The sequence below is a fragment of the Tupaia chinensis genome, unplaced genomic scaffold, assembly GCF_000334495.1.
Source record: "Tupaia chinensis unplaced genomic scaffold, TupChi_1.0 Scaffold000192_1, whole genome shotgun sequence".
NCBI lineage: Eukaryota > Metazoa > Chordata > Mammalia > Scandentia > Tupaiidae > Tupaia > Tupaia belangeri.
The window spans coordinates 757,651-784,544 of NW_006159667.1; the positions used below are offsets into that span (position 1 = coordinate 757,651).

General features: G+C 47.9%; 2 protein-coding genes across 2 annotated transcripts in view; one reads left to right on the forward strand and one right to left on the reverse strand.

Annotated features, from left to right (window-relative positions):
* The window catches only part of SND1 (staphylococcal nuclease and tudor domain containing 1), a 510,267-nt gene that overhangs the window by 82,739 nt on the left and 400,634 nt on the right, over window positions 1-26,894 (reverse strand). The window lies entirely within an intron of this gene.
* Window positions 7-2,892, forward strand: LRRC4 (leucine rich repeat containing 4). Its single transcript, XM_027771189.1, has 2 exons — window positions 7-127; window positions 310-2,892. Exon 2 carries the CDS (start codon window positions 410-412, stop codon window positions 2,369-2,371), a length of 1,962 nt encoding a protein of 653 aa, XP_027626990.1. The 5' UTR covers window positions 7-127; window positions 310-409; the 3' UTR covers window positions 2,372-2,892.

Below are 26,894 nucleotides of genomic sequence, written 5' to 3' on the forward strand. Positions count from 1 at the left end.
TCCCCGCCCCCACTACTTCCCCCTTTTGTTAATTAAAACTAAGAAGTCAGAATGGGAACGAGGTGCCCGGCTCCCGTGGAGAAAGCTTAAGGACACCACGCCAGTTCTTTCCTGCCTCCCTTCCGAGGTAGGTGACAGCGAATTGGGTGGGGATGGTTGTAAGGTGGGTGAAAAAGTCCTGGCTTTCGGAGGACTAGCCTTGAGGGTGGGCTGGGAGAAGAAGAGGGGTCGCTCGTTAGTTTGGCAGGCTTTTTTTTCCGGCCGATCTGCTCCGTCTCTCTAATCGCCCCCTCCCACCTCCTTCTCCAGATGGAAAGAGGAGCTCCTAGCTCACTTAAGCCGGGGTAGGGCTGGTTCTCCTTTCCGAGCCAAAATCCCAGGCGATGGTGAATTATGAACGTGCCACACCATGAAGCTCTTGTGGCAGGTAACTGTGCACCACACCTGGAATGCCGTCCTGCTCCCCGTCGTCTACCTCACGGCGCAAGTGTGGATTCTGTGTGCAGCCATCGCTGCTGCCGCCTCGGCCGGGCCCCAGAACTGCCCCTCCGTGTGCTCGTGCAGTAACCAGTTCAGCAAGGTGGTGTGCACCCGCAGGGGCCTGTCTGAGGTCCCCCAGGGTATTCCCTCCAACACCCGGTACCTCAACCTCATGGAAAACAACATCCAGATGATCCAGGCCGACACCTTCCGACACCTCCACCACCTGGAGGTCCTGCAGTTGGGCAGGAACTCCATCCGACAGATCGAGGTGGGGGCCTTCAATGGTCTGGCCAGCCTCAACACCCTGGAGCTCTTTGACAACTGGCTGACAGTCATCCCCAGCGGGGCCTTTGAATACCTGTCCAAGCTGCGGGAGCTCTGGCTTCGCAACAACCCCATAGAAAGCATCCCCTCCTATGCCTTCAACCGGGTGCCCTCCCTCATGCGCCTGGACTTGGGGGAGCTCAAGAAGCTGGAGTACATCTCTGAGGGGGCTTTTGAGGGACTGTTTAACCTCAAGTACCTGAACTTGGGCATGTGCAACATTAAAGACATGCCCAACCTCACCCCCTTGGTGGGGCTGGAGGAGCTAGAGATGTCAGGGAACCACTTCCCCGAGATCAGGCCTGGCTCCTTCCATGGCCTCAGCTCCCTCAAGAAGCTGTGGGTCATGAACTCACAGGTCAGCTTGATTGAGCGGAATGCTTTTGATGGGCTGGCTTCACTTGTGGAGCTCAACTTGGCCCACAATAACCTCTCTTCTTTGCCCCACGACCTCTTCACCCCACTGAGGTACCTGGTGGAGTTGCACCTACACCACAATCCCTGGAACTGTGATTGTGATATTCTGTGGCTAGCCTGGTGGCTTCGGGAATATATCCCCACCAACTCTACCTGCTGTGGCCGCTGTCACGCGCCCATGCACATGCGTGGCCGCTACCTGGTGGAAGTGGACCAGGCCTCCTTCCAGTGCTCTGCCCCCTTCATCATGGATGCCCCTCGGGATCTCAATATCTCCGAAGGTCGGATGGCAGAACTTAAGTGTCGGACTCCCCCTATGTCCTCTGTGAAGTGGTTGCTGCCCAATGGGACAGTGCTCAGCCACGCCTCCCGCCACCCACGGATCTCTGTCCTCAATGATGGCACCTTGAACTTTTCCCATGTGCTGCTCTCAGACACGGGGGTATACACATGCATGGTGACCAATGTGGCAGGCAACTCCAATGCCTCGGCCTACCTCAATGTGAGCACGGCCGAGCTCAACACCTCCAACTACAGCTTCTTCACCACAGTGACAGTGGAGACCACGGAGATCTCGCCTGAGGACACAACACCGAAGTACAAGCCTGTTCCTACCACGTCTACTGGTTACCAGCCGGCATATACCACCTCTACCACGGTGCTCATTCAGACTACCCGTGTGCCCAAGCAGGTGGCAGTACCCGCAACAGACACCACTGACAAGATGCAGACCAGCCTGGATGAAGTCATGAAGACCACCAAGATCATCATTGGCTGCTTTGTGGCAGTGACTCTCCTGGCTGCCGCCATGTTGATTGTCTTCTACAAACTTCGGAAGCGGCACCAGCAGCGGAGTACAGTGACAGCCGCCCGGACAGTTGAGATTATCCAGGTGGATGAAGACATCCCAGCGGCGGCATCTGCAGCAGCAGCAACAGCAGCTCCATCCGGTGTATCAGGTGAGGGGGCAGTAGTGCTGCCCACAATTCATGACCATATTAACTACAACACCTACAAACCAGCACATGGGGCCCACTGGACAGAAAACAGCCTGGGGAACTCTCTGCACCCCACAGTCACCACTATCTCTGAACCTTACATAATTCAGACCCATACCAAGGACAAGGTACAGGAAACTCAAATATGACACCCCCTCCCCCAAAAAACTTATAAAATGCAATAGAATGCACAAAAAAAAAAAAAAGACAGCAACTTTTGTACAGAGTGGGGAGAGACTTTTTCTTGTATATGCTTATATATTAAATCTATGGGCTGGTTAAAAAAAACAGATTATATTAAAATTTAAAAACAAAAAAATCAAAACAAAACTATTTTCTAACTTGTAAGTTCTATTTAAAGGGGGAGGGGGAGGGGAATGTTGGGAATGTTGTGGGGTACAAACCACAAATCAACTTGCTATGTTGCCAGATGGGATTTCTGGTATAAGGTTGCTAAGATAAAACAAACTAAAACAATGAACATCCCTTAAGAGGTGGGTACAGGCTGCAGAAGTGATAGGAGAGAGAGGTTGACTCTTGTCATTTTCTAAGAAGATGCTTCATAGGATACAAGAATACCCATTTCTACAGACATCTTTCTTAAGCTGAGAGCTGTCTTTGCAGATTTATCTTATTTAAAAAGAAAATACAAAAAAAAAAAAAAAAAAAAGCACCATGAATTTGTACTGTGCCAAAATGTTGAGGCAATAATATTTTTCTTTAGAGGCCAAGGGGAAGACAGATCTGTAAATGTATTTTAAACAGGAAAACCACCAATTCAAATGAATCCTTAAAGGGGCTAAGTCCTGGTCCATGTGCACGAGTCTCTGGGGTTTGTGCACTGGAACACACATGTGCCTCGCCTGACAGTGCTTCAGGAGGGCGCAGAGAAGGAAGGGAGCTGGCGTAGCTCTCAGTCGAATGCTTTCACATTGCACCAGATTCCTGCAGTTGGGCTTAACCCACTCTGCAAGGCAAGTGTCTATTCAGGGTTTCCCATGAGAAGGAGGAGGCCCCTGAAGGGGGTGCGGCAACTGGGGAGGGTGTGGAGGGAGAGCAGGAGCAGAGAGAATGTATTCACAGGAGGCCATAAATTAGCATTGTGCCATGTCCACCTGTTGTTTCTGGTATTTGACAAATGATTGTAGACAATGATGGCATTTTATGATTTTTTAAAAAGGTTTTGTTTGTTTTAAGGTGGAAAGGGAGGAAAGGCTGGGAGTGGGGAGCTTGGGGGAGTGGAAGCTTTTCTCATGCTTGTGATTTGGTGACTATTCTAAATGCTGATTCATTAGGGATTATTACAGCTGATGTCAAGTGGTTGTGGTGATGAGGTGGGGGCAGAATATGGGTAGAGATGAAAAAGGAGAGACGAAAAGGGCACAGGCTCACTTAAAGTACTGAAGTCTTTCCTAACCAGGATGGTTCATTAAAAGATGTGAAATCCACAACAAAAGTGACACGCATGCACACACGAGTGAGTTCTGCATGGAGTTCTGTTGAATGGAGCACAATGGGGGGAAGCTTCCCTCTCCCAGGCCTACCTCAACAGGAGGTGGAAAAGAACGGGTGGGTGTGGGTGGGGAAGGCAGAGATCTCTGTTATTCTGGTCCATTTAACGATGTAACTTCTTTCAGTTATTATTTTAGCTTTAAAAGGAAATAAAGGGTTCAGATTTGAAAGGGGGTGGTCTGGGTGGGGGGGAATGCCAACAAAAGAACACTGATTGTAATGTGAGAAAAGTGTATTTTTGTATTTTAATAAATATTGTTCAATTTTTAATTCAATGTCCCCAAAGGGTTAAATTGAGTAAGACCTTGAACCTATAGATTCTTACAAACATTGACCAAGTCATTTCTATTTAAAAAAAAAAAAAAAAAGGGGGGGGGGGGGGGGGGGGGGGTCCAATGGGGGGGGGGGGAGACAAATGTTAATTTTTTTTTTAAATATGGGAAAATGCTAAAGCTGTCAACATCTCCTTAGCTTAAATAAAAGTACCCCGATTCTAGTGCACCTTCCACGAGCTAAGTGTGTTAGTCCCTGGCTTTGTTGGGGGTATAACCAAATTCCCTGTGCCCTGGAAAAGCAGGGGAAATGGGTCAGCCTCAGCTTCTGGGACCTGGCCAGAGTTCAATGCCACCTCAGCAGAAGCTGCTGGTCAGGCAGCACCAGCTCTACCCAAAGACCCTGGAGGGCCTGGATCTGAGAGGTCTGCAGTAATGTAGTCTGGCTTCAGTTTCTCACAGGCAGTGTTGCGTCTGTTCTGTGGGTGCCAAATACTCAAACACGTCTTGGTGATGGTGGGTGTCTGTCTCCTGATGCTTACTGAGCAATGACGTCCAGGGAGGCTGCATGAACCGGGACCCCGTGTTTCTTCAGCGCCAGTATTTATACTAATGCAGGGAAATCAGGACTGAGTGGGTGTGAGCCCTCTGGCACCGAGGAAGGAAAAGAGGCAGTACTTTGCAGCAGTTGGCTAAGAAATGGCTAAGAAAGGGCCAATTTTTAATCCTCCTGGGTATATAGATCATTTCTGGGTATCAGTGTTTGTGGCAGCATGTATGCCTGGACACAGACTTATAAATTGCCACTCAGGTTTTACAGATATGTTCCCTCTGCCGCTCCCTACCCCCAATAAAAAGAAAGGAAACTGCAGCAGAGCAAGGGGTGGGACTTGGCTAGGACCATTTGAAAAGGCAAGAAATTACTCTCTTTCCCAGTGCTACAAGACAACTCAGGCTGTTCCCGGATATACACTCAGAGGCAATGTGGAGGAAGTTGCTGCTTCAGAAATAGAGGACGGGGAGCCAGTTTCCTCTCGCTCCTTTTGTTGGACAGCTGTTGGGAGGTCAGGGAATTATGCGGTGACTGTGTAATGGCAGAGGGTCTGTGGCTAAACAAAGGTCTGCAGGGAGAGGTAGACAAATGGGCCTTAAACAATCCTGAAGAACAATCCTAAGAAAAAATGCATTGGGGATGAGCCTATTCAGGCCTTGGGATCTGAAAAAGTATTTTCTAAAAGGAACCTCAAAAGAGTTAGGAGAGACTGAGAATACAGTTCCTTAACTATGGGTATCTTTGAAGCTGTAAGGGTAGTTTCTTTCTGTGTTGAGTCTACCCTTCAAACCATGCAGTTTCAGCTTCCAGAGCAGTAACCTTCCTTTGTCATGATGTTGGGGATGTCCTTCTCTGTAGCAGGCACTTGGGACAGCTTTTCAGAGAGGAGTCCCGTGAGCACCGAAAGTGCAGCCTTTAATGCTGCTAGTGACTCATCCTTAGACCTGGCCAAGTTGTAAAGATTATTATCTGGGAACAGGAACATGGGTTGGTAGCTGTCAGGTGGGTAGTTACAGCAACATGTTAGAGGTAAAGACTCTAGTGCTGATTATATGGAATTAGAGAATTTTCATTATGGATTTTTTTCAGGCTGTGAGAAATCATTTAGTGTAATCCCTTCACATTTTATGGTCAAGGAAACTGAGCTCTAGAGAAATTGAAAGACATATCCAAGGTCACACTACCAGTTAGTAGTGGAAGAGGGGGGGCCAAAGCCCAGGTCTCTTGACTCTCAATTCCATGTGCTTTCTCACTCAGACTTCTTATTGGCTCTCAAGAACATATTTCTCTCCTTGCCAGTATGCAGTTAAAATGGGACCTTCGTATAGATAATTCTGTGTTCTCTTCTCCTTGTTCTCAGAGATATGAAATCTCCTTCATTACCAACTACTGCCCTCCAAGGCCTGACCAAAATTGTGACCACAGAGGGTCCACAGCTGGCCCAAGGACCACAAGTGCTCCTTAAGGGGGTGGATTCTCAGGACTGCATGGCAGTTTCCTGATTTTTAAAGCCCAGATGGCAGACAGAAACTGCAGGATCCTACAGATGGATGCACTTCACCGTTCCCCCTGAAGTACAAGGTGTAGGTGACAAAGTGTTTACAGTGAGAAGGGTGGCTTGGCCTCTTTTCAACCTTGGACTTGGAAGTTCTGCAGAGTACAGGATGGACAGAGGTCTTTTTCTTTTTTTTTTTTTAAAGAGAGGTTTTTGTTATGGGCACATGTGCTTACCAGGAAGACAGAGACAGAGAGATAGAAAGTGAGAAATCACTCCTTGGGGGGATGGCCTTGCCACAATCCCTTTTCCATTCTCCTGGTCTGGGACTCAAATTGCAGCCGACTACATGGGAGTCCAGCAACATAACCATTACGCCATCTGCTGGCCCCATGCACAGAGGTCTTAGAGCACCTACCAGAGTAGTTCTTCATAGTGAAGTGGTCTCTGCTTACTTGGCTCAACAATGAGACTTAGGGGACTCTCTAACTCCTTCCCCCACTTTATTTACCCCATTACTAGTTTTTAAAGAGGTTTTTGCTGTAGGGCACATGTGCTCTCCAGAAAGACAGAGAGACAGAAAGTGAGAAATCACCCCCTGGGGGAATGGCCATGCCCTTCTCCTCCGTTCTCCTCTCTGCATCTTAAGCGCGCGTGCGCACATGCACCCGATGTTAGTTTAAGCCACCGGGCTTGGGACTTGAACCGTGGTCAACTACATGGGAGTCCACTGACATAGCCATTATGCCAACTGCTGGTACCCCATTACTAGCTCTTAAGTGCCATGGCTATAGTTGCTACTTTCTTAGTCTGCTCAAGGACTTTTTTTTCTTTTTCCCTTAAATCACTCTTATGTGTAATGCTGCATCCTCCTATCAATGAGAGTTGAGGTAGACAGGCTAGTTTCTAAGCCCTGAGACATTCGCTTTATCGCGGCTGTTTAACATGTATCGAGGCCAGCAACTTGCTGGGTGCTGGGTGGAACAACACGCACAGAGTCCCTGCGAGACCATTCCTATTGTTGGTAGGAAAGAGGGCCAGAGTCCAAGGCCTCTGGCCGCCTTCAGTGGTGATGGGGAGAGACTGGGAGAGGACTAAGTGGGTCGCACACGCCTCTGGCTTCTACCTCGAGGTCAGAGCCCACAAGTAAGACACCACCAATGGACTGCAACAAAGCAGCAGGGGCTTAAAATTAGAGAAGAAAAAAGACAGAGAGAACACATTTATATCCAAACATATGTCTGATTTTATCTCCTCTGCTGGCACTCAGCACTCCATGCCATCGGCTAATGCAGGCACTATTCACGCCATTTCTAAATCCTGCCTGAGCTAAACTGCAAGGCAGCTTTTGGCTCAAAGCAACTCTCTTGGTCTCCATCCATTCAGAAAGCACTTTTTCCCCTTGCAGGTGAGAGAATGGTTTAGGCCGTGGATTAACATTGTTTCATCTTTGCTTTAAATTAAAAGGAAGTAAATTACTTCTTGGAGCAGGCGTAAGGGCTTCAGGAACTTCAATAGATCAGTGAAACATATATATAAAACAACAGAGCACAGTATTTTCTCCCTTTCTTTCTTTCTTTTTTTTTAAGAGAGAGATTTTTGTTATAGGAGGTGTGCACTCACCAGACAGGGAGAGAGAGAAAGTGAGAAATCAACCCCCAGGGGGATTGTCATGTTGCAATTCCCTCCATTCTCCTCTCGGGATTTTGGGCACGCATGCATATACTCCTGGCGTGAGTTTTAAGCTGTCAGGTCCAGGACTAGAACCATGGTCGACTACGTAGGAGACCAGCAATGTAACCACTATGCCATCTGCTGAGCCTCAGCACAGTACTTTCAATCATAGACTCTGGTGCCAGTGTTCCTAGTTGAACCCCAGCTCCACCACTCACTAGCTGTGTGGCTTTAGGCAAATAGTTTCTTCATCTAGACAATGGACACAGTATTAGTATCTACCTCATTGTTTCACAGGTTTTGAAAATATGTATGTATCTCACACTTGGAACAGTGCCTGACATTGGTAAATGCTATATACCTGGTAGTTGAAAATATACACAGCAATCAGCTATATAGCATTTATATTGGGTTGTCAGAAAAGTCATGATGCATTTTTGCATATTAAAACATAGAAAAAATGCATCATGACTTCTCGGGTAACCCAATATAAAGACCAACAGACCAGCCCCTACCACTACCTCTATTCTTGAACCTTGTCCATGTCCAAAGAGAGAACATACCTATTGAGCTATTCCAGAGAAGTCAGGAGCAGTACCTTCTGCGAGCCCAAGTATCGGGGGAAGGACAGATGTACTTTCTTCCCAGGAAAACCCTCCCTTGTGCTCGGATCCCTGCACCAGCTCTAGAGCTGGCCCACAGCACTATCTTAGTACAGTAATGACCTTTTCTCGAGGTAAGCCAGAAGAAAGTAAAGGTGTTGCTGCTGCTAGTACTGTACAAGCTGAGGGCTGGGACAGGAAATATCTACCTAGGAAGCCTTGGTTGGTCTTTACCCAGAAAGTAAGCTTCCTAGAGTTTTTCCACCTATCTCTGCTTCTCTGTTAGGGTGCAAATGGAGCAGTATTGTTCAGAAGGTCAGTGATGAAATCCTCCGACTACAAAGCCTGACTAGGACTTGGGAAGGGAGTGTGCATCAGGAGGGAGAAGGTAGCACCCAGAGTGCTGTTGGGGCTTCTAAGCAGTATCAAGGGAGTAAGAAGAAGGCTGGAAGAAAAGCACACTAATTTGAACAACGAGAGGAGAATGGAGCTATACGGCAGATACACAGGCTAAGGGTCTGCAATGCAGCTAAGGAGGAAAGCCAGGGAGATTCCTCTGCTATACCAAGCAAGAGACTGCCTGGACGCTGGCTGAGGGAGGACTGCTAGTGTGAAATTCATGACACGGAACACAGGAGAAGAAAAGCAGAGAGAGCAACTTTCCAAGAGTGGCTGAAGAAAGAATGCCTTTTGATTTCCTAATGAGAGGCTAGAATTAGATTTTAGGATGATCACAGGTTTTATCCTCTGGTACATGCCAGCTTTGCTGCCAGTACTTGGGCCAAACCACCTACCCATAACAGTTCTGTTCCCTGTCCTGGAGGCTGTCCACTGCTCGGAGAAGCAACCCAGCATTCTGGGCTGTAATCTAATCCGGACCCTGACAGGCTCATTCAGGGGTCTGCTCTGAACCCATCCCCTCATTTCTGTTAAGGCACAGACATGGGGAGAGGAGGAAAGGGTGCAGCTCACTGTTTATTGACAAAGAGAGTATTTATTCCAGAAGGGTGTTATATAAATCATGTTTTCCTATAAAAATAATGATGACTATGAGTTCAGTGCACATGGACCCTCACAGTGACTCAGAGAGAGATTAGGCCTAGGCCTGTGGGGGATATCCCTGGGAAAAGCTGTCTTGTCAAAGGAAGTCAGCATTTGAGAGGATGGCGTTATCTTCCCAAGTTTATCCCATTAAAAAGAATCTTCAGTCTGCAGTAAGGAAGCATTGAGATGAGAGGCTGCTCTCATGCCGGATTTGGGGGCTAAATGGACCAAAGTCGTATTTAACCTCTTAGGTTCATTCACTCCGTGGACCCAGGAGTCATACAAGAACAATCACTAAAGTTTAGATTAGTTACAAAATGCCCAAGGAACAGCAGTGGGCTCACTTGCTTTTTTCATACCCACCTACCTTAATATCCCACTAATAAAAAAAAACTCAATGAATTACCATCAGGTTGTCCCATAATCTCCATTCGAGTGCATTCATATGTCATGATCCTGCCATTCTAGAAGAACAATGGCTCTTCCTTCTTTCTAACAGGTCTCATGATAGTTCCTCTCCAAAGCAACTCCTGAATCTGTGTTCTCTTTTTACAGTTCTTTTAAGGTCTCAACCCTGCTCTCCCTGTGTCTCTGAGCTGCTACTGATTTAGTCACTAGATAAGTCATTCTACCTGCTCAATGAGTCAGCAAGGATGACTGAGAAGAGCTTTCCACACACTATCGGTTCCCTGCTCAAAGTTTGGTTTCCTGGCCTCCGGCTATTTCTTCTTAGTCTTCAAGGGCCTGGCTTCCTCCCTTTACCTACTCACTCTTAATGAACCTATCCAGGTTCATTAAGACCATCCAGACAACTTCCCCCACTGCAGGGGAACTGAATGAGCTCTTCATGGAAGCAGTTCCAGCAGGAGTTAAGTGCCAGTTAGGTCCCTGGATCTTGTGGCCGTGTTTGTAGGAATTGCTCCCTGCATCCCTCACGATAGTCCACAAATGGAACTGAGGCCTCAGATACTAACAGCCTGCTCCTACAGCTTGCCAGCCATAGTGGGTTACAAGTTATAATCTATTACCACTGCAAGAAGACTTAATTTCTGGACTTAGAGGAAGTCGGATAATACTTTATCCTATTAACGTCTGCCTGTGTGAATTGACAATGGCTTCCTTCTGACATGACAGCATATTCTTCCAATTCACATCTTTAAGGCTGAGGAGGGGAGACTCTCTCCTAAGAAAGGAGGGAGGAAAAGGAAAGCATGAGGAAGAGACTGCTAAAAGAACCAAGGGAGGGGAAGACTTTTTCTATTAGAAATTAGGAGAGGGGACAAAGAGGCCAGGCTGAGTTATCTTAAAGCAAGTTTGCATTTTGTTTTGTCTCTGATGAGGGAAGTGATTGCAAGCACTGGCTGTGCCATACGTGTGTGTATTAGAAAGAAGGCTCTGAAGCCACAGAGAAGTATGAACACAAGAAAAATAAGGCCCTGGTCTACTCTGTGCTCTTTCTTTGCCAGTCTACTGTGTGTGCAGGGTAGCTTTCCCTATTCTTAATTCCGCTTCTCCCTTCTTGTTTAAGTCTACATCCACTCTAGTGGTATGAGGTCAGCTGAGTGCACCTTCACATCATGTGTGTTATTAAAGCTGGCTGACCTTGGGATAGAAAAGGACGTTAAGACAGAACATGGGTTTATAAGGCCTAACTTCAGGGATGTGGATTCAGTAAAAGGAATTCAGGACATAGAATCAAAGTCACTCATTTTAGTTGTGGGAAAATGGAGGCTAGGGAAATGTGACTTGCTCAGTTTTGCATGGCTGATGATTCAGAGACCAGATCTGTGGTCTCTGGGTTCCAGATCCAGCGCTATTAGAATTACCAGCAGGGCCACCATGACTTAAAACGCCAGGGGGCGCCATTTACAGAAATGGCAAAGTGATCCGTGCTCCCTGGTGTTTGCAATTCAGGGCAATCCCTTACAGTTTCTGTCCAGGAGGGGAGGGGAAGGGAAAGGCTTTCCCACCAGTACTTTATCTGTGCTTAACGCGCTGAGACAGATGGTGCCCACTCATGATTTCATTCAAACAGCCAGCACTGAGAAATCAGGAAACTTTGCCTTTCTCTTTGATCACCGGTGTGCCAAGGCATGTGGATTCTGATGGCAGTCCAAACAGCTGATAGTGAGAGGGCATTTGTTGTTTTATATGGCCTCCTCCTTCGCCCTGTAGTAGCTAAGGGCAGGACACGACATATATACCCCCGCGTAGGGAAGGCTGGGGAAGCTAAATCATGTTCGAGGTCTGCCGAAGGTCATGGGGACCAGTGCGGAGGCACAGAAGTCTGGAGTCCGGCTTCCTCCTCCCTCAGCTTTCCTGGTGCTGTCAGCAAGGGGCCCTCAGAGGGAAAGCTCAGATAGCTGATGCTGCCCAGGGCTCTCCTCTGAAACAGTGGTCCAAGAAGCCAGTAAATGATCTCCTCTTTGTCCCATCTCAACACAGTTCTCTCTCGGGAAACAGAGTGGCCCTGGCTATAATTTTATCACATACATTTAATTAGAATGTGTCTCCTTCATGATGGTTTCAAGTGAAGTCCCAATAGAAACATTCTGAAACAACAGCCACTTTCAGCCAAGGATCTCTTTTAACCAAGTTAATTTAGCAGAAATGTCTTGGATCTGGTGGAGTTACCTCTCTTCAACTTCAAAGCTGGAAGAGAAGAGAGGTGTGGAATGCAGAGAAATAAAGAGGAGGGCGGGGGCTTCAAGCAAATGAGTTTCCATCTATTAAGGAGCGGTAATTTCTGCTAGCTCCCCTAGAGACCAGTCCCCTCCAATAATGGCCTGACTCTAATGATTCCCACTCCTAAGCAACAGCCTGTGTGATGCTGGTGTCGAGAAGAACTGTGCCAGAGAAATTCCCTTTCTCTCGGAGGTGCTGCTGTCATTACGCAGGAGAGATTAGCTAGCCGGGAGGACGTGTTGGTGGGGGGAGAGAAAGATAACCAAAGAGAAGGCTCTCCTCGAGCAGGCACGGGGCAGCTGACCTAGGACAGGTTAGAGGTTAGGGAGAAGAAAAAAAATTCCCTGGGATGGGCAGAGGCCTGGACAGAGGAAAACAGTAAGAGGCTGGTGGCCTCCTGATGAGTCGACAAACTGAGTGCCAGGAAGGCAGAAAAGGCCAGCTGGGAGGCAGGGGCAAGGCTCTGGGGTGTGGGGTGTGGGGTGTGGAGCGTGGTTAAACTCGGGCAGCCTGGACAAACACCGAGGAGTATTTGAGATGTGAAACATGGTAACAAGGTCACTGGAAGCAAGGATCGGAGATCCACTTCAGGTCACTACATAGTGACAGTGTCCGGGTGTGGTACAACACACAGAGGCTGCAGTGTCAGCTGACAGTGGGGGCCTCCCATCACCCTGCCCTCTCCATTCCACTGCACTGAATTTGTGGCGAAAGCTAATGCTGTGGCTTCAGTTACTGCCCAAGCTGCTGCCAGCAGGTCTAGAGTAGGGGGAAGGGAGTCCCCTTCTTTTGCCCTGGGTGGCTTTTCTGTCATGGAGGCGGGCTGCTTCCAGAGGCTGCCTTGCCAGATGTGCCAGCAGGCAGCCTGGCCAGAGAGCCTGCCGTGCAGACAGATGCCCTGGGCCGTATCTGGGATGGTGAGACCCTTTATGGTACTGCGGCTAGGCTCTGGGGCGGTGCCAGAGCGGCAGGGAAATGTTCCTCAGCCAGATTCATTTCCCCCCAAACCTCTTCAAATATGTGGGCCATGGAGGGAGGCAGATTTAATTAAATTACTCTGTCGTGGACGGCCCTTCCTGGGCAAGGGCTAAAAATGGGCTTGTGCTGACACGTAAACCCATCTGTGTACACAGAGCATGCGTTTCTTTGTGCTGGGCTGTCAGCAGCTGGATGGGATTGGCAATGCCCAGGGCTGGCCCCAGTGAGCTGGCCCCTCTGCCGCAGCGAGGCAGAGTCAACAATAATCTAACCCGTGCCCCATATGGCTCCGATGACCTTTTCCTTTCTACTTAAAAGATGACTGAGCGGTACTCCCTCTTCCTCTCTCACTCTGTTTCTCCTCAAATGCCTTTCTTGCTGACACCCGGGACTTTACTCCCATGAGGCGGTGCCCGTGCTCTGCCGGGAAGAAGGAAGTATGCTGCAATGGGGTGTGATTCACGGGAGTGCACGGGCAGGTTTTGTTTGCCTTGGCAGGAGATGGAGGGTCTCCCCGGTGTTTCTCTGGAGTGCTACTTCAGCAGTTCCCTACTGGCAAGGCCGTGCTGGATAGAGAGCCGTTGTCAGGTGCCAGAGGAAAGCAGCAAGCTTCCTCTCCCCCTTCCCTGCACACACGCCACAGTGGACACCAGGACCTGGCCATTGGAAATAAGAGGCCAGGAAGGACGGGGGCAACTGGAAGCATTTAAAATGTGGAAATCAGCAACCCAAACAAACGCTGGCTGTGCTGACCCGTCAGCCCCACAAGGTCGGTTCACTTTTCTCCTGGAACTTCAGGCCTCACTGCTCCAGTTTACAAAACAACACAAGGGGAAAGATTCCGCCTAGGAAGTAGCACTCTGCTGGAGTGCTCAACCCCTTTGAGGGCATGCGATGGCCTCAGGTGTGGCATCAGGTGTGGCATCGGGGAGTAGCAGACACTGGGTGGGGGTGGGGCGTGAGGTGGGCTTTCCCATTCGTAACGGAGAATGGAGAAGAGTGAGCTGGGGGGCTTCTCTGACTTGTCCGAGAGCGAACACTGCTGTCTCTCATGTCTTTAGTGGATCCAACACCAGGAGGCTGAGGGGCGGTCTTGTACTGGGACTCCAGAAAGAAAAGTGGCTGTACTTATGCAGGCTCCCTGGATCCAGGGCACCTTGGCATCAGCAGACACCTAGAAGACGTGGGCAGTGCAGGCAGCTAAGAGCGATGGCAGCCCTTTGGGGGTCGCTATCTAGACAGGTTTGTACGCAAAGCAATATGAAAGCAGGACCTCCCTAAGCCAGTCTCCAAGCATCTGAAGCGCAGGATAAGGAAGGCAGTCTCCCTCCGGGAGCTCTGCTATCTTCCTGACACGGTGCTGAGCAGCTCTTGGGCTGTACTCTGACCTAATGGGATGGGCAAGTCGGTGGGGGTGGGGCGTGTTCATGTACCTGCCACATGCTGTTGCTATAAATCTGACAGCTACTTTTACAGAAATACAGCCAATTTAGGTCCGTGGGCCCCGTGTCAAGAGTGTGGACTCTTTTTTTTTTTTTTTTTTGAGAGGTTTTTGCTATAGGGTGTGTGCTCTCACCAGAAAGATAGAGAGAGGCAGAGAGACAGAAAGCGAGAAATCACCCCTTGGGGGGATGGGCATGCTGCAATCCCTTCTCCTGCATTCTCCTCTAGGGATCCTGGGCACGCATGCACATGTACCTGGTGTGAGTTTAAGCCACGGATCTGGGACTAGAACTGCGGTTGACTACATGGGAATCCAGCGACATAGCCACTATGCCAACTGCTGGTCCCCCAAGAATTTGGACTTCTAATGATTTGTATTTCTGGATCAAAAACAAAAGCAGGCAGGTCAATATAATTTGGTCAGTCAGGACGAGAAAAGAATGGACTTGAGAGAGCAACTTTTCTGTGGCTAAGAGGTTCAGTAACAATGATAACGGGAACACAGAGCGGCACATAATTCTAGACAAGGTGGGCAGAGACAGTCATGAAGAACATGAAATTGATTGCTTTGGTAAGATCATTCTGTGGCTTGCGAGAAATAAAAAGGTTTCTGGCAGCTCTACACTGGTAAAGGATCTTTCTTCCTTACCAAATTGGATAGAAGAGAGCAGACTCCAGTTCTGGACTGTGGGTAACCATGAAATTTCAGGGGGAATAAGGCCCCTTAATTCCACGCCATCAACATGGCCCCATGCCCCTTCAGACGTGAGAGAGCTCGCCACATGACTGGCTTCAAATTCTAGGGGGAGAAGCAGATGCCACTTCAGGCCTCTGTCTTCTTTAGTCAGTATGTTATTGGTCACTGGATGCCAATAAATATCATTACTGAAGATTAAAAATATCCTTATTCTGAAAAAAATAAAGCACCCCAAGTAATAGAGTGGATAACACAACTGAATACTGATATTCCGCTACATAAAATGTTTGGGACCAGCAGATGGCGTGATGGTTACATCACCAGACTTCCACGTAATTGACTGTGGTTTGAGTCCTGGACCTGGTGGCTTAAAATTCAGGCTTGGGCACATGTACGTGCATGGCCAAGATCCTAAGAGGAGAATGGAGAAGGGATTACAGAGTGGCCATCCGCCCTGGGGGGGTGGGAGTGATTTCTGGCTTTCTGTCTCTCTGGCAAATGCAGGCACCCTATAACAAAAATCTCTTTAAAAAGTTTGCTGTGGGGGCTTATGTTCCTACCGATTTAAGCAGCCTAGTACTGGAAGAGTTTTCTCCAGGGGAGAAAAGGCATAGAAATAGTGTGTGTAAGAGTTAACTATGCACTAGGCTGAATAATGTGCATACTGGTATTGCTACACTTGTAGCATTTTGATAGCTGCTAGAGTCCCTGACGTTTACAGATAACCTAAGTAAGCCCATGTATTTTCATTGATTGGCCCTATCCAAAGCCAAGCAGTGGAACAGGCGGCTGACAGAGGATGGCCGTGGGTCTTGATCAGGCAGTTTGCTAAATGGAATGACTGAGTCCCATGCAGCTCCATATGCTGCTGCTCAGCAGCTATCTAGCATCGGGAAAGGCAGGGTGGGGCCCTGGAGCTGCTGCAGTGTATCTTCTTCTTGAGTGAGGTCACCCAGGACCCCTCTCATACTTGTAACCAGTCACTTCATTTCTGTTGGAAAGGGACAAGGAGAAGGAAAACTAGTCCAGTATTAAAGGGCACTATGTTTAGCACACCTTGAACCAGATCAGACACTGAAGAGTAATGCTTTGCAAAGTTGCCATAGTCTATATTAAAAGGAGGAAAGGGTAGGGAGAAAGTTTACAGTAGGGTGCATGTGCACACGAAAGAGAGAAAAGGAAAGAATCACACCCCAAAGGGAATGGCCACACCAAAATCCCTTCTCCTTCATTCTCTTCTTGGGATTTGGGGTGCATGTACACACATGCATGGTATGATTTTCATGCTGCTGGTCTGGAACTCAAACTGTGCAGCTGGCCATGTGAGATCCAGCCACCTTAACCTCTGTTCCAGCTACTGGCCTAAGAAAGGTGATTTTTTTTTTTTAAAAAAGATGATTCATTCATTCTTTCTTTCTATCTATCTATCTATCTATCTATCTATCTATCTATCTATCTATCTATCTATCTATCTATCTATCTATCTATCTATCTATCTATCTATCTATCTATCTATCTATCTATCTATCTATCTATCTATCTATCTATCTATCTATCTAAGAGAGAGAGACTGAGAAAGGAAGCTGCCAGGTCTGAGACTTGAACTGTGGGAGTCCAGTGCCCTTAACTACCACACCACCTACTGGCCCCAAGAAAGGTGATTTTTGACACTTGCTTTTTCCTCTGATTCTCTCAGCTCCTAGCAGAACTTAGGAAGTAGAGTGGATAGTACTAAAGCCATTTGTGAAAACATATTAGCTCTGATGTAGGTTAGAAAATGTTTTCTGCACAACCTGGACTTAATCCTTGCTGTATCTTTGTCCTATAAATTTTCAGATAATTAACATGAGTGGTCTTCATCTCAGTCCCAGGTTGATCTGCACACAAGTGCTTCCTAGCCCCCTTGTCCTGGGAAAGCAGGGCGAGGAAAGGGATGGGAGTGGCAGACGTTGCTGGGTATGGCTGGGGCCATCTGCACTACTGTGAATCAAGGTTGGCTCAGACAGAAGGCGCGAGGGAGGAGGTGCAGCTGCTGATGGCTCAGACAGCTTGGACCTGTCCAGGCAAACAAGCCGCTCAAGTGCAAGAACAGCCAGCCAAGTAGGCAGAGCACGAATAAGGACTTAAAGCTTGAAATATCTGACAAGATATGGAGGGAGGGTAGGAAGCTGTCTGGGATTTCAACTGGTGTCTGGCCTTGCTTCTCACTGCTAAGGCAGGCTTTTCTGCTACGAATGGGTGGGATGTGATGCTTGAAGGCTGGCCGGGTGGATGCAGGCGACCTAGAATCTAACAGTCCTTCAGTTGGAATTTTTAAAAATCTTTATCTCTGGTAACATTGTGGAGACAGCCCTGGATTGTTCTACTTCACTAATGCCCTCCCAAATCAAACCAAACCCCTGCCAACAGATACATCTATCTTCCTTCCACTTATCTGCCAGGATTAGCAAGCAGGGGGCTTTGGTGGGGCGGGGGGCGACAAACCGCTATCTGCCTAGTATGGGAGTGGGCTCGAGCTAGCAAGGAGGGGACATGGGTGCTCTGTGCTCCCGGCCTCCTTGGGGAGGCCAGCGTGGGCTGTGCAGGGAGAACAAGTGAAGACTCCAAGACAATGCTTTGGCCCCAGGTGCATATTTCCAACGCTGAGGAAGCTGTCAGAGCACACCAGTCTTTAGACGCTGGGTGAAATACAGAGTATGTCTAGGCGTGGTGACGGCACTCAGATCCTTTAAAGAAACATCACGGAGATTTGAGGATACGCCTAGGATGAAAACCTCTGCTCTAAACTCGAGAGAGAGGCAGGAGGAGGCTCAGTGGTCAGTTCTGACACTAACTCCAGAAGTACTTGTTGTTCATGGTTTTGCCTACGCTGAGGTCTCACTCAGGTTTAAGAGGAGTAACTTCTGAGAGAATTGGCCAGGTATCAACGGACTGGCTGCCCTGGACAAACAAAGGGAGACCTTTCTACAAACGTGTCACCCTCAGAGCCCAAGGCAAAGAGGGAGCGAGGGGAGACTGCTCCGGGACCCATGAATATCAAGTGGGAGAAACTGAGGCAAGTAGGAAGAGAGCCAAATAGCATTTCTCTCTAGCCATTACCAGAAACCTTCCCCCATGAGGCACAGGCTGCTTTACAAGTTAGCTTAGGCAGGGCGCTAGACTTTCACTCAGTTGAAGTTTGTAAGCCCAGATGAACTGGAAACTGATTTTTAAATGTGAGGTTGCTGACCCCTAGCCTGACCCCCAGGTGGCCCTTCTTAGTTCATGTTATACATATGTGTATTAATTTCAACCCAGTACAATGACTGGCCCCATGCCAGGTGCTAGGGAACAGTGGAAGTGATGTGCTTGGTCCTTTTACTCGAAGTACGTGTGTGGGAACACTCTGGAGGGAAGGAGTCAGTAAGGGAAAGGGTGTCCCATGAAGAAATGCAAAGAAAGTACCCATTAGGGAAATGCAAATCAAAGTTACAATGTGATGAGCCAGCTGGTGGCACAGTGGTTAAGGTGGCTGGATCTCACATGTCCAATTTCATGGTTTTAGTCTTGGACTCAGTGGCTTTAAAATTACGCTGGGTGCTGTGTGTGTGTGTGTGTGTCCCTGTGTCCAAAATCCATGAAAAGAATAAAAGAGAAGGGATTGTGGCATGGCCATCCCCCTTGCTAGTGATTTCTCACGTTCTGTCTCTCCAGCAAGTGTACATGCCCTATAGCAAAACTAAAGAAAGGAAGGAAGGAAGGCAGGCAGGCAGGCAGAGGAGGCCACAGAGCAGGCATAAAATTTTGAATTTTAGTGCCTTGGAGGCTACTTGTTCTTATACCTAGGCTGAGGAAGAAAATCCTCCTGTTTGGGTTTCGGACGTGGTCACTGGACAGTGCTAGGCCCAATACAGACTCAGACCCTGTGGGGATGACAGATGTCCCAGGCCCTCCTACCTCTGTATGGAGACAGGGACAGAGGGTAGGGGTAGGAAGGGACTTCTGCATCTCTCTTAGGCAGGCATTTGTTCAAAGAATTGTCTTGGGTTTCCCTGGAAGTGGCAGAGAGGGCAGTCATACTCTCAGTAAACACATCAGCAATAAACCTCTGGGCTGGTGGAGCGACCTGGGAATCTGCAGCTCTCCCTCTGCTTTAGTGTCCCTTAGAAACTCGCAGTGTAGAAACTCGCAGAGTAGCTTCATGTCACAGTGAGCCAGGAGCTTGCTCTTGGAGGAAGAGGTAAGCCAGGGTTGGAGGCAAGGCAAGGTATGGAATGTGGCAGGGACGCTTCCAGCCCAAGCTCCAGAGTGCCAGTTATTGACAGTTTGGCTGCAACAAGCTGCTTGCTGTTCATCCCACCTGCTGAGCAGCTAGAGCAAAACAGTGCCCAGGAGTTGGACAGGCACTGAGGATGAAAAAAAAAAAAAGCATTCCCCGCCACACGCACTCAGAGCTGGGAGCGTGTGGACTTCTGGAAATAGGTGCAGGTACAAGTTTTAGCCCTCGCACCCCAGCTTCAGCCAAATTCCGCTGGGTATGTGCTGGGCACTCAGAGGCTATTAGGGCTCTTGGGTAGCGGTGAGTGTAACATAGCTGCAGCTAACTTCCCTTCCTGCTGTGGCCAGAGAGGTCCTTAGGATGAACATGCAGCGCTGGCAGGTGACAGGCAGGTAAACAAGGCATCCAGGATCTCAGGGCAGGTTATGGTGAGGTCATTCCATGGAGGTGATTCAGATGAAGGTTTCTAGCTGCCCACCCCTGATACAGGTCTAATCTGGTCTTTGTGCCCATTCTGACCCCCAACTACCAAGAGTCCAAGTTGCTCACAGGATGTTAAAACTAAAAGGTCAGGTTGAGGTAAGACAAAGTCCCAAGACAAAACTGATTTACTAGGGTGGGGAGGATACAAATTTAATCTCTTTTTTTTTGAGACTTTTTTTTTTTTTTTTTTTTGCTATGAGGCATGCGTGCTTGCCAGACAGGGAAAGACAGAGATAGAAAACAAGCAATCACCCCCCAGGGGGGATGGCCATGCCGCAATCCCTTCTCCTCCATTCTCCTCTCGGGATCTTGGGCACACACGCACACGTGCCTGGCGTGAGTTTTAAGCCACCGGGTCCGGGACGTGAACCGCGGTCGACTACATGGGAGTCCAGTGACATAGCCATTACGCTAACTGCTGGTCCCCCAAATTTAATCTCTTAAACTAGTGCTTTTCAATCTTATCTGCACATTAGAATTGCCTAAGGAGCTTTAAAATCTTTAAGAAATACTTTTTTTTAATTATTAAAAACCCTTTTCTGATATGAAAAATGTGGAAATAGAATAGTAATGAACCCCCATATGCCCATAATCCAGATTCAACAACAAAGTTGCCATGTTTGCTTCATCTGTCGCCATCCTTTAGCAAAGGAGTGCTAAAGTATTTTAAAGCAAATCCCAGACACGAGGCCATTTCTACCTTACACACTGCAGTATGCAGCTCTAAAAAATTCGGTCGTTTCCTTACGTAACCACAGTGCCATTATCACACCTACCAAAATTAACAAAGTTATTTCTTGGTATCAGCTAATATACCTGAGGAACTTAAAATAAAAAGCTGGTGCTTGATGAAGCCAGACTCTTTGGAGGGAGGCCCAGGCATTAGCAGCTTTCCTAAGCCACCCAGCTCACGATTCCAGTGTGCAGTGGGGTTAAGCACACTGCCCTCATCAATCCAAGCTCCTGCAATGGGGTCTGAGGCAAGCTCCGTAGATGTCCTCTAGCACCTGATCAAATGGTACACAATAAAAAAAAAGCAGCCAAGGAAAACATGACAAGTCACAGGCAGGATAAAGGGACTGAAAACAAAAGCATGAAAAAGTCAGCACGCCACAGAAGTGAATCCTTTGTGTATTGCAAGGCCACTCTCTCCTCAGGAGTCGAAGCCAGCTCACTTGACCCACCAGATCCATCAAAGGTCTGACAGGCCTGGAAGGAGGATAGTTCCCGTGGCCCAGGCGCTCGCAGGGCCCTCGGCACCTCTACACTAAGCCGGTCTGCATTCGATTCCTCCCCTCTATTTCTAGCTCCTCTTGCTTCTGTACCTGCTGTCTCTCTGGTCTAATGCTCTGGCAAACTCTGAGGCTCAGCACCTGGTCTTGGAGAGGATTAATGACCTAGGCCTTTGGTGAGGAGAGTGTACCAAAATTCTTGGGTGCTGGTGCTAAGGCATAAGTACCATAGTCTTCAATTTTACTTATTTATTTCATTTAAAAAAATAACTAAACAAAACATCCTGCAAAAAGATGAGGCTGTATCATTGTAGCTAAAAATACCTCTGCTGAGGGCGTCCGCTCACCAGCTCCTCAATTAGAGATGCTACAGGGCCCTTTGTAAGCTGTGCAGTGTTGGCAGCTCCACAGGGGCTCTGGGCGGCTGGGGACAATCCCTAAGCAGTGACTAGTGACTGTGGGGTGGAGGGGAGTGGCGAACAGCCAGCGAGCCAGCATGGAGATCTGCCCACTTCAGGTAGCCTTCAAACCCCTCTCGCTTTTCAGACCCACTGCCCAAGCCAAGGAACTTTGGCCCTCTTTTGCAGCAGGCCAAAATAGCATCTTTGAGAATGACCCCAAGTACAAGAGTACAGACTTGCCTAGAGCCTCCTGGTGGTCTCAGGAAGGACCCGCTGTCAATGCAGGCTGACATCCGACGGGGAAGACTGCATGTCGGCACAGGGTTTCACAGCAACGAGGGCCTCTTTCTTTCGATCTCTTTCTCTACGTTCTCTCAGTACCTACAGGTCATTTAGTCTAACGTACTCATTTTTATTGGTGAAGATGAGCCTCAGGGAGGTGAAACTATTTTATCAAGGTCACACAGTAAATGGAAGGGTCAAGACTTACACTTGGGACTTCTGATCACAAGTGTAGTGCCTTTGTTCCACCACACTATGCCATCCTAATGAATGGGCTCATCCGAAGCATACAATAACTGTGGAAAGAGCGATGGGGAAAGGTGTCTTCACTTAAGGGACCAAAGGGATCAAAGAATATCAGGGCAATGTTTTCTGGATGACCTGGGACTTTTGCAATCCCTGCAGGTTCTAGGAATTCGGGGGTCAGACCCAGCAACTGCATTAGACATTGGGTAGGAACAGTGATGATTCTGCAATCTCTGATATGCAGCCAGAGATTTGAAGCCATTTCCGTTTTTCTTGTTTGGTAGAGCAGGAAACGCATGGTACTAGCTTGAATAGGGGCCATCAGGAGAAAGGAGGCAAGGATAAGGCCAAGGCTGCCTGGTTTGATTCAGGCACTGACTCCTGTTCTCATTTCTTGGCATTGTGTGTTACCCTTATAAAAGCATTTGGAAGCTGGGCCAGCTCTTAGTATAACAGTTGAGCGCTGTGTATACACAGCTGGATCCCACATGGACAAACGCAGTTCGAATCCCAGTCCTGGCAGGTTGAAAAACATGTGGGGTGTGTATGCATGCATGCCCAGTATACTGCTGGGATGGAAAAAAGGACAGAAAGGCTAGTGTGACGACACTCCATCAGGAGGTGCTTTCTTGCACTCTTTCTTTGGTGAGCACGTGTCCTGTGACAGTAAAGAAAAAAAAAAAAAGAATTGGGAAGCTATGTCAAGAGTGTAGGGTTAAGGTTAAAAAAAATTGAATAAATATACTCTGTGGTATGGTAGAAGATGCAGATTGGTGCTAGAAAAAATAATGAGGCAAACCTCACAATTCCAGAGTGCTTAATGTGGGCGAGGGACTGTCTAGAATCCTGCATTGCCCTGTATGGTGGTAGCTACTACACAGAACTCTTCAAATTTAAATTAATGACATTTTATTAAAGATCCTGATCCTCAGTTGCACTAACCACTTCTCAAGTGTTCAGGGTCCCTATGTGGCCAGCGGCTGCTGTACTGGTACAGATAAAGAACATTTCCACCAGCACGGAGTTCTAATGGTCAGCACTGGTGGACCCTGGCTGTCTTTTCTCATTTCCTGCTGGCCACAAGAAATAGTTTCTGAAACTCCTTTGAGGAAGAACTTGGGAAAGCTAGAGGGGTGGGAACCATAATTCAGTCTAGCAAACCTCCGACACCTGGATCTCAAAGAAGTTACGAGCAACTGGGAACACGAACACACCAGTTTGTTAGGTTCACCGTGTCCTAAAACTTCTTTCCACGATGCCTTGTCTATATGTTCACAGCCACTCTGACCTTTGCATATTTTACTCAGCTTCTATTTTACGCTGTTTTAATTGATATTTAATATAGCTTAACTCGGTGTGGTGTTCCAAGCCCCTCACCAGGGGGCCGCTCGCAGGCAGAAGCACAATTAATAGCAATCCCCAGAAAATTATGCCCTGTATCAAAGTTGTCATTGCACCCTATAAATGCTTATTACTGCTATTGAATTCTCCAGCCCTGACACCTCCCTGTGTTTACTAGGTAGCAGAGAAACCTCTATGTTTGTGCCTTTCCTACTCTTCCACACCATCATGACTAAATATAGCCCTGTGTGTATGTTTAGCTCCATTTAGCTGTGCTTTGGAAAAGGGGAAAAAAAAATCTGAGTTAATAAAATTAAATTGCCGGAAAATGTGATTTGTTCCTCCCCCACTTGACAACCCCTTAAAAGACAAACTAACGTCACTGCTAACAAGATGGGTAAGCAGCCTCAGCCACAGGGTGGGAGAGACTCCCAGACCCTGACAACATGGTATGGCTCCCCAATCAGCCTCTTGTGAGAACAGAGAGAGCAGGTCCAAGAGCAGAGGATACTGTGGGACAGGGAGGGTGCCCTGGGCCACCCTGGGCCTGGCCTGGATTTGGCCAGAACAGGGTGCTTGAGCTGGAGTCCAGCCCAGAGAGTCTGAGGCAATCCCAGGTAGTAATCTGATATCCCTCAAACCTCTGAATAAAACCCCTAAACAACCCTCCCTTCAACAACTCTGGCTGCCTAAAAAAAGAAAGAAAAACTCTTCAACTTATAACTGTTTACTACTCCTTGGTTATTTCCTTTGGGCTCATCTGAAGCTTGGATTTTGGCATGAACAGACAGCAGCTTTTCTACAATCGCCTATCAGGAGAAGCAATGGAAAATTCCAGGTCTGTCAGACACCTGTACTCCTCCTCCTCTGGCCTGACTTCTAATCCTGTGTGCAGTTATCTCTGCACCCCTGTCTAGAAAGTCTCCTCACAGAACACTGAGGCCCACGACTTCTACGTCTTCTGATATAGCCTCCTGTCCTTTTCTTTAAAAAAAAAAAAAAAAAAAAGGCAATTTAAAGAGAATTCGTTTCTTTACCTCTTACTTTCTCTGCCCCAGTCATATACCTACTGCCTGGATATGCCACTACCATATGCTCGGACTGTCACCTGTACTTCAGGTGCATGACTGGGTGCTGGCGGCTGCTATCTGTGAGGCACTGTGGGGACAGGGAAAAGCATTACAAAAAGAAGTGTAGAGACTTTCACTCTACCCTGAATTTTCTATGTGAATCTGCCAAGTGATTAATTTCTTCATGCCTCAGTTTTCTCAACTCTTATGAAACGTCTGGATTAGACTACGTAACCTCGAGAGCCCTCATAGCTACAAAATGCTCTAATTCAGTATTATGAAGGATGTATACTCAAGTCCTTGGAAACTGAATGGGTCATACTTATTTCTATTTATACTCCTTTTTTTTTTAAATTTTATTTTTGCACTCAATGCTCTATGGAGAAATACAGATTTCTATTCTAAATTCTTCTAGCCAACAAAGGAAAAGCTCTATTTTAGTTTGCTTGACAGGGGAATGTTTAGTACTACATTAAGCTTCCCATATTATATTTGCTTTGCCTTCTTCCATCATTGCCTAAAAAAGGAGTTTTTAAAAATCCAGAAATGCTTTCTGTACTCAGGCATAGCAGGAAGGAGGCTGCCTTGGCTGCAGGAAGAAGATGGTGTGCATCTCAAGCCCCGGTGGAGCAGGACTATTTACCATCTGCCGCACTAGCTGCCTCGTCTCCAGATCAGACCCGGTCTGTAGTTTGCTGCAAATATTAGGACCTGAGCCACTAGGACTTCCCACCTATGGCAAGCCTCGAACCCTTTGTACTCTGGCTGCCAAGATGATCTGAGAGAGGGAGCCACGTTCCTGCTAAGGAGAATGACATGTGCATTAAATGGAAATAGATTCTTCTTTTCCTTCCCTCTTGTCACCCCCAGCCATTTTGAAAGCTTTAGACTAAAAAGGAGGAAGACCTGTCCAACAAATCTGACGAAGATGATGGAACTGTCAGAGCCTTCGCTGCCCCACCCATGCAGGCCAGAATGGTTTATTAATGATCCATGGGAAAAGAACATTCGTCCTGCTGGCAGCTTCACATGTAATTAACCAGCTTCACAGAGAGCTGGCTGCCTTCTCTGGGTCTGGCACCCACGGACCACCGAGCTGACACAGTGACACTGAGTTTTTTTGTTGTTGGAGAGTATTTTTTTTTTTTTTTCTACATGGCATGTGCGCTTGCCAGAAAGACAGAGAGAGACAGAGAATGAGAAATCACCCCCCGGGGGGATGGCCACACCACAATCCCTTCTCCTCCATTCTCCTCTCGGGATCTTGAGCATGCATGCACATGCACCCTGCGTGAGTTTAATCCACCAGGTCCAGGACTCGAACCACGGTCAACAACATGGGAGAGAGTCCAGCGACATAGCCATTATGTTAACTGTTGGTTCCAGTGACGCTGGGTTTCTAGTGAAATCTCCCTACTGGGAAAGGGGCATCCGGAATAGTGAACTGTAGCACTGGGCACTCAGGAAACCTGACTAGGATGGCAGTGCTTCTCTGAAAAAGCCTGGCTGTGTGCTTGGGCTAAGCACAAAAGACTGTGCCTCTCTGATGGCAAAACCCACTCAGAACAGCCACTCATCTGGTCACGTTAACTGCCCACTCAGGTAAGTGACTGAGTAGGATTGTCTACCAGGTAGCCCTCTGAATAGGACCTCTCTGCCCAAACTACACAGGCAGGCGACGTTGGGAGCTGACTCACTTTGTGCCATGGCAGTAAACTAGCGCCGATGGAGGGACTGAACGGGCTTAATGACCATGCTGGGCACAGTGGGCAACAGCTGCTTCTGTGTTAAGAACCACCAACGTTCAAAACAAGACACCTATAAGACAAGCAGCAGCTGGGTTAACCAAGCTTTGGCCTTGCAGTCAGTGCTAACTTCCTCTTTTTAAGAGACCTGGGATTCGAGAACCCTGGTCTTGTCAGCAGGTGAGTGAACGAGTAAGTTTTTGCCATTTTTAATGCAGTGTTGAAAATGACACTTTACATGTGGCAGTTGCAATGTCACATTCTGGGGTCGGAGGAGGGGGTATGACCATCACCTTTCCCAAGTGAGAGTCCGAGGGTGCTCCCAATGAAGGTGAACAAAACGTACAAAACTCATGCATGTCCTTCCTGAGCTTGTTTCTAGAGCAGACAAAGAAGCTCTAACAACTGTCTCTTTCTTCACCCCCTCCCCTGCTGGACACACAACCCCCTAAATACAAGAACCCTCCTTCAGCCTCCCAAACCTACTCAGACCCAACTCTGGGTATGTCACATTCCCCCAGCGTAAGCCATAGTTACCACTTGAAGGATCATGGAGGAAATAACAAACCTTTGCACCTTCAGCAAAAATGAAGCCAGTTCATGGGGGCTGCGGACTTTTCACTCACCACAATCAATTTACATTCGGTGGTGGTGGCGGG

Bases quoted from the DNA above. Each gene is read 5' to 3' on its own strand.
- LRRC4 (XM_027771189.1), top strand. From the start codon at position 410: ATGAAGCTCTTGTGGCAGGTAACTGTGCACCACACCTGGAATGCCGTC.